The 15549-nt window shown below is 47.2% G+C and overlaps 1 protein-coding gene across 1 annotated transcript; it reads left to right on the plus strand.

Annotated features, from left to right (window-relative positions):
* Positions 1–237: 237 nt before the first annotated feature.
* Positions 238–4473, plus strand: RPL6 (ribosomal protein L6). The gene is made up of 7 exons (XM_009092417.4): positions 238–390; positions 944–1192; positions 1286–1384; positions 1763–1906; positions 2789–2837; positions 3352–3536; positions 3943–4473. Exons 2-7 carry the CDS (start codon positions 944–946, stop codon positions 4093–4095), a joined length of 879 nt encoding a protein of 292 aa, XP_009090665.2. The 5' UTR covers positions 238–390; the 3' UTR covers positions 4096–4473.
* The last annotated feature ends 11076 nt before the right edge of the window (positions 4474–15549 follow it).

A 15549-nucleotide genomic window follows, 5' to 3' on the forward strand; every position in this document is an offset into this window, starting at 1 on the left:
TCACCGCCCGCGCCGTCATCGCCCCGCGCCGCGCCCCGCCCCGCGCCGCCGCTCCGCCCGGGGGGCTGCGGGACCCCCGGCACCGGAGCGCGGTGGCACCGGAGCCTCGCCCGCGTGCGGGGCAGGGCGCGGAGCCGGCCGAGATCCGAGCGGACGCGGGTTAAGCGGCGGTGACGCGGCGGGGCCGCTGTCCGGGCTGGGGGTCCCGCAGCCCCCGGAGCGGGCGCGGGGTCTGGTGTCCCCCTCGCCGGTGACCCGGGGCTGCCCCGGGCAGCCCGGACCGTCCCGGACTACGAGTCCCATGCTCCTCCGCGCGGCGCGCTGACGTCAGACGCCGCGCTGTCCTTAGCCCGCGCACCCGGATGTGAGTCCCTTTTGCTCCCCCGGAAGGTGAGGATGGCGGAGCTGCCGCCATCGGCTTCGGGCCCACCGCGCTCCATCCGCCGCCATCCGCCCGCCGGCGGCCCTGCTGCGGTCACAGGCGCGGCTCGGCAGCCTCGGGGAGCGGCGGAGGGGCCCGGATGGGCGCGGGGGTGGGGAGGAGCAGCAATGTCCCGGTCCGAGCGGGCCAGGCCGCAGCAGGATGCGGAGGCCGCGCCGGAGCCTCCCGGGAGCTGGGTTGGGGCTGGACGCTGGGGCAGGGCCCGGCAGCTCAGCGGTGCCGGGGCAGTCCCGAGCCGGGACAGAGGCGGCTGCAGGCTCGGGATGCGTTTGCGTGTCCTCGGGCTTCCCACCGAGGAGTCCTTAGATGAGTGTTGGAGCTGTTGTAACCAGCGTGCAGGAGCAGCTTAAGTTGCGTAGAGGCGCACAGGGAACAGGGCTAAGTCAGCTACGCCCGGAGGAGGTGGCTGACAGCTACTAGAAAGGTGTGAAGGATGGTTTGTTGTATTTTTATTTTCTGCGCTTTGTAACGAGCCCTAAACCCTGCTGTCCGTGGTCGCAGATGGCGGGCGAGAAGGCGCCGGAGAAGAAGCCAGCTGAGAAGAAGCCGGCCAAGAAGAAGGCAGGGGAGAAGAAGCCGGCGGAGCAGAAGCCAAGCCAGAAAGCAGCAGGGGACAAGAAGAAGAGGGTGAAGAAGTACCATGCCAGCCGCAACCCCGTCCTGGCCCGAGGCATCGGGAGGTATTCCCGCTCAGCCATGTACGCCAGGAAAGCCCTCTACAAGCGCAAGTACACGGCCCCAGAGACAAAGGTAGGGTGGTGAGCATTGCGGGGGGGATAATCGCATTTATCATGGTGCCTTTGGTTTGTAATGTGCTGAGTTTTCCTTGTTCTTTGCACACAGATAGAGAAGAAGAAGAAGGAGATGCCCCGTGCCACCATCACTAAGCCAGTGGGTGGAGATAAGAATGGAGGCAGCCGGGTGGTTAAAATCCGGAAGATGGTATGGAAAAGCACTGGGATGCTCGTGGTTTGCTGCAGGGGGCTTTAGGCTGGGTGGTGAGCCTCGTGCTTGGGGTGATGTAGGGGCCTCAGCCTGTGCTGTGCTTTCTGTGAGTACAGACCCTGCGTTCGTGGGAGGTGGTGGGAATTCAGGTGGGAATTCTCTGTCCCGTGTGTTGCTGTGCTGAGGTGGAAGCACACACAAATACAGAGCTGGAGATACTAAATATCCCAGAATACTCATTGTGTGTTCCCAAGTCCATCTGCAGCAGAACCCCTTTAGAAAGCTGAACTTCAGGGAAACAGGGAGACCCTTTTTGAGGAGTTGCTGTGCTGTGAGACACACAGGTGGTACAAGGTGTTTGTCCTGTGTTCCCAGCCCAGGTACTACCCCACGGAGGACGTTCCCCGGAAGCTGCTGAGCCATGGCAAGAAGCCCTTCTGCGAGCACAAGCGGCGCCTGCGGGCGTCCATCACCCCCGGCACGGTGCTGATCCTGCTCACCGGCCGGCACCGCGGCAAGGTGGGTGCTGCTCCTGCTCCCAGGGGTCTGGCAGCCTTTCAGACACCCTGAATCTCCCACCTGATACTGCCTGACCCTGCTGGGTGTAAATCTGTGACTTGTGTCTGGGTGTTTTCCTTGTCCAGCCTTTAGGGGAGGTAAAGGTGAAATGTTTGTAAATTAGGATTGTTCTGAGCAGAGCTGGAAGTAAAACAGGCTCAGCCTGTTGCTTGGACACAATGCAGAGAGTTTAGCTGCAGAGAAAGGCAGTGCCTGTTTCTGTTGTTGCTCCTACAAAGACAAAACTTTACTTACAACAGTTACTGCAAAGGAAAAATTAGAGTTTGATTCTTAATCTAATTATCAGGGTATAATGGATTATTACATTGGGTTCTTCATCCTCAGGATGGTCACCAGCACAACTGGTATACTTTATTTTCTTGAATTCTCTGTTTTTGATGTTCATGGTTCCATAAAGAATGCTGTCAGAGAAGGAAACCTTGATCAGAAGGAACAAAACACAACTGGGGAATGGCTCTGACTGTGTGAAGTTACAGAGTCCTTGTGGTGTTTATCCAGTTCCTGTCTGTAACTCACACAAAGGATTTGGGTGCTGGGATGGCTGTTGCCATCCTGTGAGATGGGGGAAGAGTAAAACTGGAGTAATTGGCTTTGCTCAGCCTTGAGAGAAAAAGCTCATGAAGAGTCACACTTGGCTGGAGAGGAAGCACCTGGAAGTGCTGGAGCTTGGATCACAAGGTGGCAGCTCCTCAGGTGGCACAGCTGACCCACACCTGGAGCACTGTCAGTGCTTGTACCAGTAACAGAGGCACAATCCCAGTTTGGCTGTGGTATGGGAGCACTGGGACCTGAGGATTGATGTCCCATCTGATTTCTTTACAGCGTGTTGTGTTCCTGAAGCAGCTTGATACTGGCCTTCTGCTTGTTACAGGTAAAAAATTTATTTAAACATGGTATATTTGTTCTGGGGGTTCTTTGGGTCTTTTAAGTTCAAGTTTGTCTCTGGGGTCAGTAGCACAATGGATCTGCATGTCTTTGGTTTGGCACATCAGTGGGGGATCACATTTTGTGGTGGAGTCACCACTCCTGGGGGTGTCCAAGGAACAGCTGGATGTGGCACTCAGTGCTCTGCTGTAGTTGACAAGGTGGTGATCTGTTAAAAGTTGGACTTGATGATCTTGGGGATCTTTTCCAACCTTAAAGATTGTGCCATTTGTGACTTTGCAGGGAGGTGGAGGGAAGATAATTATGCTTCAGGATCTAACTACCTGGAAGAGCTCAGAAAGGAGATTTTTGTATTTCTAGGGGGCTTTGACTGTTGAGATTTTAGCTGTCAGCATCTCTGAAGGAGCTGGTCATCACATTGACTACAAAAATTCAGCTTCAAGGCAGTGGTTTTCCGCAGAAAAGCTGATCGTGTTCTCTCTTGTCTTCTCTGCCTTCAGGCCCCCTGGCTGTCAACCGTGTGCCTCTGCGCAGGGCCCACCAGAAATTTGTTATTGCCACATCCACAAAGGTGGATCTCACTGGGGTGAAAATTCCCAAGCATCTCACGGATTCCTACTTCAAGAAGAAGAGGCTGAGGAAGCCCAAGCACCAGGAAGGAGAGATCTTTGACACTGAGAAAGAAGTAAGGGACAGGGTGGTTCCTTCTTTCTTGATGCTCCAGGTTGGGCTGGAAAGGGGGAATTAGCAGGAAAAAAAAAAAGGTGATATTAAGTGGTCATTAATAAAGTGAGGTGATGCCATTAAAATGAGGTAGCCCCCCTTTTAAATTTGGGGGTTTTTCTCAGAGGAGAAGGAGTTATTATTCTAGTTAAGAGTCTTTTTTGACCAAGAAATTCCAGTTAAATGTCCTTTTGACCATTGTGTTGGCTCCAAGGAACGCTTCAGTGCTCCACCACCTTCCCGTTATCAAGAACAAATGGGGGAAAGATTTCTTTAAAATCCCAAAACTCGGGGTTTGCCCTGAATTTCCTCTCTCTAAAGGATCCCAGTTGCTCCCAGGATTTAATGTTGTTCTCTGTGCTTTGCAGAAATATGAGCTGACGGAGCAGCGTAAGACAGACCAGAAGGCCGTGGATTCCCAGATCCTGGCACGGATCAAGAAGGTGCCTCAGCTCCGGGGGTACCTGCGCTCCACATTCTCTCTCTCAAATGGAGTTTATCCTCACAAATTGGTGTTCTGAACCTTCTGCAAGCACCACATTAAACTCCAAGGAAAAAAAAGCAAGGATTTGTGGTGTGTTCATTGCAGTGTGCAACAGCAGGTGTTGCACGGCTCTGGCGGTGCTTGTTGCTCTGAGGGGCTGCAGGTAGTGACCAGAACTTGGAGACGTTTGGGGTGTAGGAATTTCGGCTGTTGTAGTTTTTTGGTGGTTGTTGGATTTCTTTTACTATTTAACATAAATGGAAATTCAGTTTTCTTAACTCTGAACGAGCGGGGAAGGGATCCTGAACAGATTTTGCTTTGGGAATAGTAGCTAATGCTGGACACAGTGCAGGATAAAATCAAGACAAAATACATCTGTGCTGAACTTCAGCTAATAAATAACTTCTTAGAGGTATTTCAGGAGCTATGCTTTGATTTTGAAGTGGAAATGCTGGGAATGCTCCACAGTTTAGCAGAATAGAAGTGTCTGAAAGTGAGTGGAGAAGGTTAGTGCTGTGTTTAACGCAGCAGAAATCAATGCTCTTACACAAAGCAGGGATGTACAGTTCACCAAGTCTGGCACTCTGGAGCTCTTCCTTAGCCAGACTTCTGCAGGATTCCAGGTTTATGTAACTGCACCATCTGTCTGCCCAGTAATTCTGAGCTGAGGTAGCCAGCAGGGTTAGACTTGATGAGAAATAGAGATTTCAACAAATTCATCCAAGCTCCATGAAAACAGGATGAGAAAGAGAGCAATGCAGCCCTCCCCGAGGTGGAAGCCATGTTTAGTGGGAAAGAGGAATTTGGCTTGGAGTGCTCCAGAGGCAGTGAAAGAACTTGGACACCTCTGGAATACTTGGTTTGCACCAAAGGGTTGCAGTCTGGTGCTGGTGGGTGTTAAAGTGTCTGAAGTGAAAGCACTGGGCACTTCCACCATCTTCCTGTTGCAAATTGCCAGGCTGGGAGAGCTGAGGCTGAGGGGTGTCATCCTGCAGAAGGGATGCAGGATGAGGGACTCCAGGGAGACCTTGAAGCCTTTTGCAGTGTTCAGAGAAGCTCCAGGAGAGCTGGAAAGGCATTTGGGAAAAGGCCTGGAGTGACAGGACATTGGGAATGGTTTTCCTCTGCCAGAGTCAGGGTTAGATGGGATACTGGGAAGGAATTGTTACCTGTGAGGGTGCTGAGGCCCTGGCACAGGGAGCCCAGAGGATCCCTGTGGCTCTCCCTGGATCCCTGAAAGTGTCCAAGGCCAGGTTGGACGGGTCTTGGAGCACCCTGGGATGGTGCAAGTGACAGGGGTTGGGGACAGGATGAACTGTAAGGTCCCTTCCAAGCCAAAGCAGCCTGGAATTCTCTCTGAAGTGTCAGTGAGGCTCAGCAGAGGGAGGCAGTGAGCTGGCTGTGCCCTGTGCCCAGTTCCTGGCCTGGCTGCGAGGAGTCTCTTGCTCAGTGCTGTGTTCTGCCCTGTTCTTTATTTTCTGATGTTGGAAGTTTGTCTGTTATTGGTTCCATCTTGTCCTGTGTGTGCTTTGCTGCATAATGGGATTAGTCAGAGGTTTTTAAGTTAAAGGGAGTTTTTCCTACAATTCTGGGAATGGCCTGTTGATGTAAATCAGGTCCCAAAAGATACAGAAGGGTTGTAGACATCTCCCTGCTCCTCCTAAGGTAGGTCTAAGAAAAGCCTTAACCAAATATGCTTAGAAAGTTCATTTAAATTAAAAATTGTGTGTGGGAACAACAAAATGGGGAAATCCCCATCCAGCAAGGAGAATCAGAAGAGTTCGTGTGAGCACATGTTATTGTAAATTCAGTCACACCCTTGTGCTCTTGAGGGAAAACTGCAGGACATATTAATGCTCCAGTCATTCCCTTCCCTGGGGGAGTGGGGAAGTTGCAGTAACAAAACAGCCCCAAAACCAGTTGGGTGTGGAGATCCTATGGTGTTCTCTGGAATTCCTGGTTTCCCTGACACATTCCTGCTTTGTGGATCAGGAGACACCTGGAAGAACCATTAACCTTATTTGCTGGGAGGGGAGGCTTTGTCTGCCAGTGTGCTGTCAGGAAGTGATTTGGAAATGGGAGTTGGTTATCAACAGCTGCTGGTCTGGAGCAGTGCTGCCATTGCCCTGTTCCTGTCACCTGTGTGATGAGGTGGTGACAGTAACACGCCCTGCAAGGTGGGGAGGAAGGGCGGGAGGAATCTCTGCTCCTGTCAATGGCTGAGCTGAGTCACTGGCCCAGCTGGATGCCAGTGTCACACCAAGAGATGTGGGAACAGGAGAAATTGGAACACCAAATCCTGCCTTCCCGAGGCTGAGCAGCTCCTCAGGCTTTGCTGCAGGAAATGGAGATGGCAAACCCCTCCTACTCCAAAAGGAGAGGCAGCCAGTGATCAGCTGTAATGTGTCTGTCTCCAACCTCCCAAATATTTCCCCTAAATTCTGTGCAATCTGCCTTCTTTGAAAAACTGCAGGGTGAGGGATGGAAAACAGGAAAAACGAGGCCTGTGCAGGTGACCAGCACAGAGGGATTTTTTAAATCCAGATAATGCTGGCCCCTACCTGAGCACAAACTTGCAGCACATAAAGAGCCTTTGTGTGTGTTCTGGCTGTCCCCAGCATTTCCCATTCCATGTGAACAGTTCTGCAGCTGGGCTCGCTGAGTCACTGCTTTTTCCTGGGCAGCCCCCACAGAAGAAGCCAGAGACATCCAAAGCCTCCATCACCCAATGAAAAGTGCTGGAGATGTGCAGCTCCAAAAATAGTGACAGCCTCAACCACAGCAGCACTTCATTAGCATCAAATGTGCTCTTTGCTTCAGCTGCCTAATAAAGTGATATGTAATTATAATAAAGCATCCTTTGGAGAGGAAAGAGAGAGGGATGTTGGCTTTCCCAGGGAATTGATAATAAGATGTGATGCCTTGTTATCTCCAGGCACCAATTTTTACCTGTCAGCTGTGCAGTGGCCTGGTGGCTGCAGCTCCAGCCCAGTGAGGCTCTGTCCAGCTGCCACAGAGGGCAGTGGGCTCAGGGAGCAGCCACTGCCTTTGCCTCTGGAATGAGAATCCTGCTGGGACCAGGATCCTCAGGAGAAACTGAGGCTGATCTGCAAGACAAAGACAAAGTGCTTTCCAGTGCCAGGTTTGTAGAGGACAGTTACCTGTGGCATTTCAGCTGTGACACTCTTGCATGTAACCTTAATTAAGAGAGGATGCTCTGGCTGGAGTGTGAAGTTGCTTTTATGGGACTCCCACACCTTTTGGGCCAAGTGGTGAGGAAAATTTGCCAAATTCCCAGATGTCTAGGGGCTGGCTGCTCAGTTCATCTGTGCTGTAGGATGTGCCTTGTCATGAAGGAGAGGCTGAACCACTTTTCTCCCAGCCTATTTCCACCTGATCCCTGCCCTCCCTTTCCTCAGAGTTCAGAACTGTTGCCAATAAATTCAGTATGGATGTCTCCACAAGCTCAATAAATAATCAAGCAAATGCCAATCCTGTGGATACACCATAAAGAGCCTTGCTCCTGTCCTGGTTTGGGAAGAGGAACTGAGGTTCCCAGCCACTATTCACCTGTTAATTGGATTTCTCCAGTTCTCCTACATTGCAGTCTGCACTGAGCACTTGACAACTCATTGCTTAAGCAATTAGAGCAATTAAATCCTTATTTTTATAAGGATCTTATTCATAATAATCCTTGTTATGTTTTGCTCTGGATGCCACTGGTTGAGCGAAGTCCGGCAGTGCCTGAGTCACTGCAGAGGGTGGGGCTGGGGTGGTTGCATGTGGAATTTGACATGGGTGCCATGCAGCAGCCAGGATATTCATCTTTATTTAGTTACTTTTTAATTATTTGTTTGTTGTTTGGGGTGTTTGGATCAGAGCAGTCTTAACCCTCTCCCAGCTATCAGTCAAAACCCCCATTTTTGGCAGCCGGCTGGCTTTTTTTTTGCTCACTTTATTTTTCCCCATTATTTCAGTGTTTATCTCAGAGGAAATGACTTTGAATGATGGATTGCACACAGAGCCAGCAGCTTCTCTGACCTAAGCATGGTCCACACTCCATCAGACATAAACACTTATTAGTTGTAATAGTGATGAGGAGAGAGGAAGCACAGTAGTCAAAATAGGACTTGAGATGAAAGAAATTCAATGGTTTTTCCTCAGCAATATTGATTTTCTGTGTGATCCTGAGCAAGTCACTTATTTTCAGAGAGGTCTGTGCTCACATACTGCAGAAAGCAGAAATACTTTCTCATGTCTGGTCTTAAGAAGTGTTTTAACTTCAGAAAATGGAAAAATTGTTTCCATTTTCTGAAGTACATAAAAGAATAAGCAGTCTCTGCTTGGCTGACACTGAGAGGGAACCTGATCCATTAATCTGATCATCTCCTATGAGATCATATCAACATTTCAGACTAAAAAGTACAAAAGTTGTGCTGTGTTGAAGACTGGCACAGGTAGCACAAAGAATAAATGTTCTCATATTCCTATTTATCAGTTTTAATGTCATTTTTTGCAGAATTTAGGCTGTTTTATTTGTACAGGGCAGAAGAGCTCAAAGATTCAGAAACTCTGGAGCCACTGGGTGTTTCTTCAGTTGCCCAATGAGCAGTTCCTGGTACTTTGCCTGCAGATTGGTTTTAATGATGATCATAACCAGCTTCTCACATTTTACATCTGCTGAGCACTTTGGCCTTGTGACACCCAGCACAGGTCAAAAACTGCCATGAGAACACCAAGAAACCACACAAAGGTAAAATGATTTCTCCAATCCATTGGAACAAGTCTGTAGGATGCAGAGAGCCAACCCAAGGAATGCCCTTAAATCTCATGGAGAAAATAAAGTTTAAACCAGAAGCAGTTTCATCTTCATCTATTTTGTCAGGCCTAATGGATGTAGAGGTTTTCCACTGGCCTGACAGATGCCTTAGGATGTAACTTTTAAAATTAAGGCTTTCAAGTATCACCATGTGCTGTACATGTGCCTAGTGTTCAAAATGGCCATTTGGACAAGAGGAAAAAAAGCCAAGATAAAAATGTACAAAAGCAGCCCTTGGTTCACAAGGGAGGAAGTGCATTTTTCAGAATAGGGCCCTAAAAAGAGTGAAGCACCCTCAAAATGATGGCACCATTCAAATTTCTGCTGAGAGTGTCCTGCTGAGCTGAAAGGAAAATCTCTTTTGTGCAATTTCATAGAAATTGGTGAGGAACCAGAATTCTTCCTTCAAGAAAACACAAAAAACCTGAACAAATGTCCCTGTGGAATCAGGGGACTGAAAGTAACTCCTGCTCAGAGGAGAGGACCATGGCAGAGTTCCTGTGCACTGAACAGCACCCACCTGGCTTCCCTGGGGCCTGACAAGGTGCAAAAAGACCACTGAAAACCTGGAGCTTTGTGTTTGTGGAAGAGAAAAAGCCAAACATGCATGAGAGAAAGGAAAACTGCCTTTTGAGGCTGCTGATGCAAGAGAAATTTCAAGAGGGTTGGGGTTTTTTTGTTCAAATCCTGGCTTTGGTCAAAGCACTAAGCATAAAAATGTGTGGTTTATTTAATCCAGCACTCCAGGAAAGACTTGCCTGCTTTGTAATTAAACAGAACTTCATCAAGGCAATGTCTCACATCTTTCTGTAACTGCCTTCTAACACAGACAACCCATTAATCCCCAAACTGCCTGACAGCTTGAATAAAAAACAGAATTAAAATAATCCAAATAGCAGCACAAATTGTGTGGTTTGGGCTCCCTTGAAATAAGTGCTGATTTCACAAGTGCCTGAGAAGGGTGTCCCAGTGTGAGCCAGGCAGTGCAGCTGCTCCTGGGGATTTATAATTCTCATTAGAATTTCTATCACTCTTCCCATCCTGTCATCCTGAGCTTCAACTTTTCATGTCATTCAATTGCCACCACCCCAAGCCTGGGCAGACTGGATAATCAAGTCTAAAAAATGGCTTTTTGATGTGTTTGTCAGGCCCAATCAAGAGCCACATGATAACAGAATGGAGCCCAGCACACAAAATGTGGTCCCTGTGCTGCAGGAGGAGGGCTGGGCTGATGTCACCTGTCTGGGAAATGAGAATCTCGTGAAAGGGGTGATGCTGGTGGCTTTGGGTGATTGACAGCACTGCTCTGGTTCTTCTGTTGATTAATGGATTGTTTGTGGGGTTATTTTAGTTGAAGTTTAGTTCTTTCTGGTTCTCTGTAGGATCCTTGTGATGTTCTTTTTAAAGAAGCACTGTGCTGTTGTTAAGCATAAAGCGAAGTTTATAAAACAATTCCCATTCCCTGTGAGGACCAGGATTTTATAAGCACAGGACATTCCACTGCAGCACCACAAACTCACCTCTACCACACCACAAAGAAAGAAACTCTCCTGTAGCAGCATGAAAAGATTTTCAACCACCCGGGCTTCACCCAGGGGCCAGTCCAGCCTAAATGTGGAATGATGAATTATTTGGCCTTTCCTGGTTTGTGCCATCTGGCTGGAATGAAAATAGGGGAAAATAGGTGAGTGATAGAGAGCATAAGAGGACTGCACCTCTCACATAAATCAGCAGCATCCCAAACCATAGCACACATCTCCAGCCTCTTCTGTTTGTTTCCCTCATATTTATATCCTGTCAACTTGTTCACTCCCTGGGACTTTATTGTATAATAGTTATTACTCTTGTTTTAAAAGCAGATTCTTGTCTGGAAATAGAGGAAAGAGACACTGCAAAGAACAAGAGAAATGCTGCAAGAAAGAAAGGAAAGGGAGGAAGGCTCCATGGGAAGAGCACCTTTGGAGATGGGGGCACTTACAGCTGCAAGACAGCACCACACAGAGAGCAAAATTGTTCTTCCCAGAGGAAAACCATTCCACTTATTCCACTTTGCACAGCTTGCCTTCAGCTCTCAATTAGTGGCTTTCAGTTTTAGCTTTGTTTTGAATGCCTGTCACCACTGAAGAGAAAATCAGCACAGACTAACATTTGCTCAGGCCAGGGATTCACTGCCCTGCCTTCCTTTGCCAGGAAAAGGGGTTGGTAGTGCTGCAATGCCAGTGCAAACCTGCTAATTAGGAATTCACACTCTTGGATCTGATTTAGGAATTGCAAGTAAAAGACAGAGATGATGACAGTTCAAGAACCACCTCTTTTAAAATCCTCATTTAAAATCCTGTTTTCCCTCTTTGCTTTGGTGTCCTGTTGGTTCAGACTCTCCACTATCCCAGGTTTCTCCAAGCCCTCTCCAAGCTGGCCCTGGACAAGGAAACTGTCCCAGTATGTATTTTTCCTCCTGGAATGTTACATTGCAAATGTCAATATTTCAGCTTTTTATTCTGATTAGGACTGAACATTGTTCATAAATATTGTGTGAAGCTCTGCCCAGATCCCAGCTTTGACCAATGTGTGCATGGAGCTGTCTGGGTGGGGAGACAGAACTTTTCCAGGGATATCAGTTCTGGGATTTGGCCATTACAGCTCTTGTTCAAGGTGAGGTAACATGAACTTCCCCTGTGTTTGAACCAATCCCTGTCTGAGGGAATCCCTCAAACACAGGGATTGCAGGATCAGTATTTCAACCAACTCACTTGGGAAATTAGGGGAAATTCCTGAAATACAAACATGGACACTCAAAATATTTCTTGATAGGCTAAGAGAAAACCAGCTTATGACACATTCTTTCCAAGGGTTTTAAATAAAACTTTAAGTAAAATATGGGGTAAATATGAAGCCAGAGATGCCACCTTGTCACGTTTATATGTTTACAATATTGAGCAGAATATTGTACAAGATTCTTCTTTTTCCATTTATTTATCCCTTGTGTTACTGCACCAGTTTTCAGAAAGGTTGAATTTTAAAACAGCACAGAATAGCTGTATTTAAACCTACCTATTTTTGGATAGTAATAATGAGTCTTCTGAGACATTCAAGATTCAAAAATTCAGGACAACCACTCAGGGATCTGCTCAGCTCCCAGCTACTCTTCCTCACTGATAGGCAGCATTTAGGTACTTCCAGAAAAGGTTACTTGAGTAAGAAAATGAGACCTGAAATTTGGGAGAGCACTGTTAAATGGCAGCACCTCAAAGGAGCAGGAGATCCCAAAGAAAAGACCAGGCTTCCAACTTTCTAAGTTTGAAAGGACAGGGATGATTTAGTGCAGAGATGGTGGGGAGGAACTCTGCTCACAGCCCTCATGGGTGAAGACAACAGGAGAGGGAGAAAATAAACTGTTCTCTGTGTCTGCAACAGCTGGAAAAGGAAATGGAAAGGGTTAAATTGCACTAGTAATGGATTAGGAAACTCCCTAAAGGTAAAGACAATTCAACAGTGGAAGAGACTGATCAGAGCAGCTGTGGCTGCCCCATCCCTGGAAGTGTCCAAGGCCAGGTTGGACAGGGCTTGGAGCCACCTGGGATGGTGGAAGGTGTCCCTGCCCATGGCAGGGGTGGAATGGGATGGGCTTTGAGGTCCCTTCTAACCCAAACCATTCCAGGATTCCCAGACTCTCTGATTCCATAATTTACATTTGTTTCCTGTCCAATTTAAGTAAGGCCATGTTTGCAAGGTAGTGATTCATGCTCTTGTTTCCTATAACCCTTACTCATTTTAACAAAAATATCTATTTGTTCTTCCTCCCTCAAGCCCACCGTGCAATCTTCAGCAATTACTGCTCTTCTAAATGAGAAAAATGTGAATATTTCCATTTGCAATTAAAATACATTTCTGAGGTTTGGAATTATTTTATTTCACTGTCTATTTTCTTCCTTCTCCTCTGCCAAACACTGATTTTTTTTTCTACTTCAGTCCTTTCTACGTTTTACTTGGAGAAACTGTATTTTTTAATCCCAGATAATGTGCCAAGAAATGCCAGTATTCCTTGGGTAGTGGCCTTATTAATGATGGCATTTGGGCTCCCTAAATAACAAGTACCAGGCAGAGGAGCCAGGATTCAGGGTCTGTAAATCTGGTTAGTGCAGACCACATAAAAATAGCAGCTTGTTTTTCTTTTTCACACATTTCTTAGAGCCACAATGGTCACTGAAAGTGTCATTTCTAAATGAACAGAAAGATACACAGCAAAGCCTTGGGATTAAAAGAGTTCTCTCCACACATAATAGCTGTTAATGTAAAATTAAACTGAAGGGTGAGACAATGCTGCTTTAAATCCCATTATATAATAGGCAAATTCCAAGCAGGAATAGGGAATTTCCATTTGCAGGAGTGAATTTTTGCCCCAGCCCATGAGCATCTTCTGCTAAATCTCAGTATCTGCGATGTCCAGAGAAGCACAAGGACACAGGAGACCTGCACAGGAAGGAGCTGATCTCCAAAATTCTGCCACCAGAGGCAGAGGCAACCACAGCAGATCAAAGAACACTCAACATCTGCTCCAAAATAATGGGAAAAAAATTGCAAAATAATGGAAGCAAAATAGTGGTTTTCTGTAGGAGCCTATTTACAAGTTGAGGGTTTTATTCCTTCAGCTTGATGATCTGTGTCACAAAGTTATTCTGGTCTATTTTTTAAGTCATCCCATAAAGTAGTCCAAGACTTCTTTGTAGTTGCTGCTGTACCCCTCTGACTGCACACTGAAGCTGACATTTGCTGGTGACAGGCAGAACACAAATACTGTCTTTTTTTCATTCCATTACACAACACCTTCTGCAGCAGATTCCAGGCGAACTGCATGGGGTTTGCTGCATCCAGTCCAGCCCCAGTGCTGAAAATCCCATGTAGAAAGCCACATCAGCATTCCATGTAATTTATAGATTGTACAACACACTCTTAATTCCTGAATGGCAGGCACTTCAAATAATTTAGGAAATAACATTTAGCAGTAATTATGTTATTTACCTGCAGTGAGGCAGGACAGGGTACATATCTCAGTTTTATTCCGTTGTTTTCATTCAATAACTGCTTTTTACCTTGGAATTGTCAAGTCAATAGAATTCAGAAGAACTTCAAATAAGCAAATCAATAACTATAAAATGGTGAATATCCCTTCTGTTCAGCTTGGGAAGGCTGCACAATGTGCAGGTCAGAGCCAAGGGGGGCTGTTTTCACTGGAGGCAGCTCAGGTTACTTCCCACAGGAACCCACATGGATCAGGATCCTTCCTGGGATAAACTGTCCCCAGCCCCCAGACAAAGGACAAAGCACAGCCCCTGCCAGGGAATAATGCGGCCACACACTTCATTCAGTGCCTCACCTGCTGTGGAAGCTTCCAGAGCCTCTCCTGGCTCTGAGTCAGCTCCTAATTTCTGTAAAAGGCCTTGGCTTGCATCCCAAGGCGGAGGATTGAATCCACAGCCACATCAAACACGGATTCTCCATCTGCGATTTGCTGTGGCAGCCACATTCCTCTGGGATAAAGCAGCCCAGGAGGCCTTGGAAAGAGCTGTAGACAAAGCATTTGCAGCCTGGGTGACCCAGCCTGTGAAACATCCCTCTGGAGAACAAGTACATCCAAACCTCTAGGAAACACCGCAAACCCCTTCTGCTGATGTCCTTCACCTTGCTTGTGAAGGGAACATCCCACTTGACTCCCAGCTCTGCTCTGTGTGTTGATTTTGTGGAAGATACTCAACTAGCACCATGATAGTACCACAAGATCTAAAGACGGAATGATTTTTTGGTACTCCCACTAAAATGCACACACACTTTGTGTTTCTCTCCCTCTGTTCCTTTCACGTGTGGATGAATGAAAATAATGTCAAACTCCCACTCTGGGAACAAAACAACAACAATAACACCCGTGGCTGTCTCCCCATGAAATGTTGTGACTAATCCAACCCCAGGAGTTTTTCCCTTGCTCTGAGGAACCTTCGGGAGCCTGGCTTATCTCCCCTGCCAGAACTCTGCTGCCATGTCCCACCTGCCATAAAATCTTCCAGTCTCAGCATTCCCTCTCTTCTGACTCCTCCCAGGGCTCCCACGGGAGGATCAGGGTCTGTCTGCAGCCGTTGTTCTCTCTGTCACGTCTTGACCAAAAAAACCAGATGCCCATGAAGCTTCTCCCTCATAAAAATTTTTGAAAGCAGCTCTGCACACTCTCCCTGATCAAAAATTACTGCTGCACAGAGGCAAATAATATCTATTTCTAGCATAAACCAAGCCTGGAGACTCTTCTGCTCTCCAGCACAATGAATAGTAGGGGTGTCCTACCAAACAGTGCACAGAGCTATCACACAGATCTCTAAATTACTTCTTGTTTGAACTTACCTGAACCCTGTGTCAACTGAACTGGACTCAAAAACAAGCTACACAATGGTGTGAGTGCTCACACTGCTGAATCAGTGCTACAAAAGTGCTTTGCATGGGTACTATGTTGAGTGGTCATCCATTACATGGAAAAAATGTGGTTTTTCCCAAGATTTAATAGGATATAAAGCACTGGTGGTAGATCTCGTTTTACTCCAGCTCTGAATAAGCTTTTCATGCAATAGCATAGCACATTTGTTCTAATGCACTAATATGTTAAATAATTTAATCTGATCAAACAGGTAA

Source organism: Serinus canaria, chromosome 15 (genome assembly GCF_022539315.1).
Source record: "Serinus canaria isolate serCan28SL12 chromosome 15, serCan2020, whole genome shotgun sequence".
Lineage (NCBI taxonomy): Eukaryota > Metazoa > Chordata > Aves > Passeriformes > Fringillidae > Serinus > Serinus canaria.

What these genes read in the sequence shown, in the direction of transcription:
- RPL6 (XM_009092417.4), top strand. Translation starts at nt 944, where the DNA reads ATGGCGGGCGAGAAGGCGCCGGAGAAGAAGCCAGCTGAGAAGAAGCCG. An exon ending in ACACGGCCCCAGAGACAAAG is followed by an intron (nt 1,193 to 1,285) that starts GTAGGGTGGTGA and finishes CTTTGCACACAG; the next exon opens with ATAGAGAAGAAGAAGAAGGA. An exon ending in CCGGCCGGCACCGCGGCAAG is followed by an intron (nt 1,907 to 2,788) that starts GTGGGTGCTGCT and finishes ATTTCTTTACAG; the next exon opens with CGTGTTGTGTTCCTGAAGCA.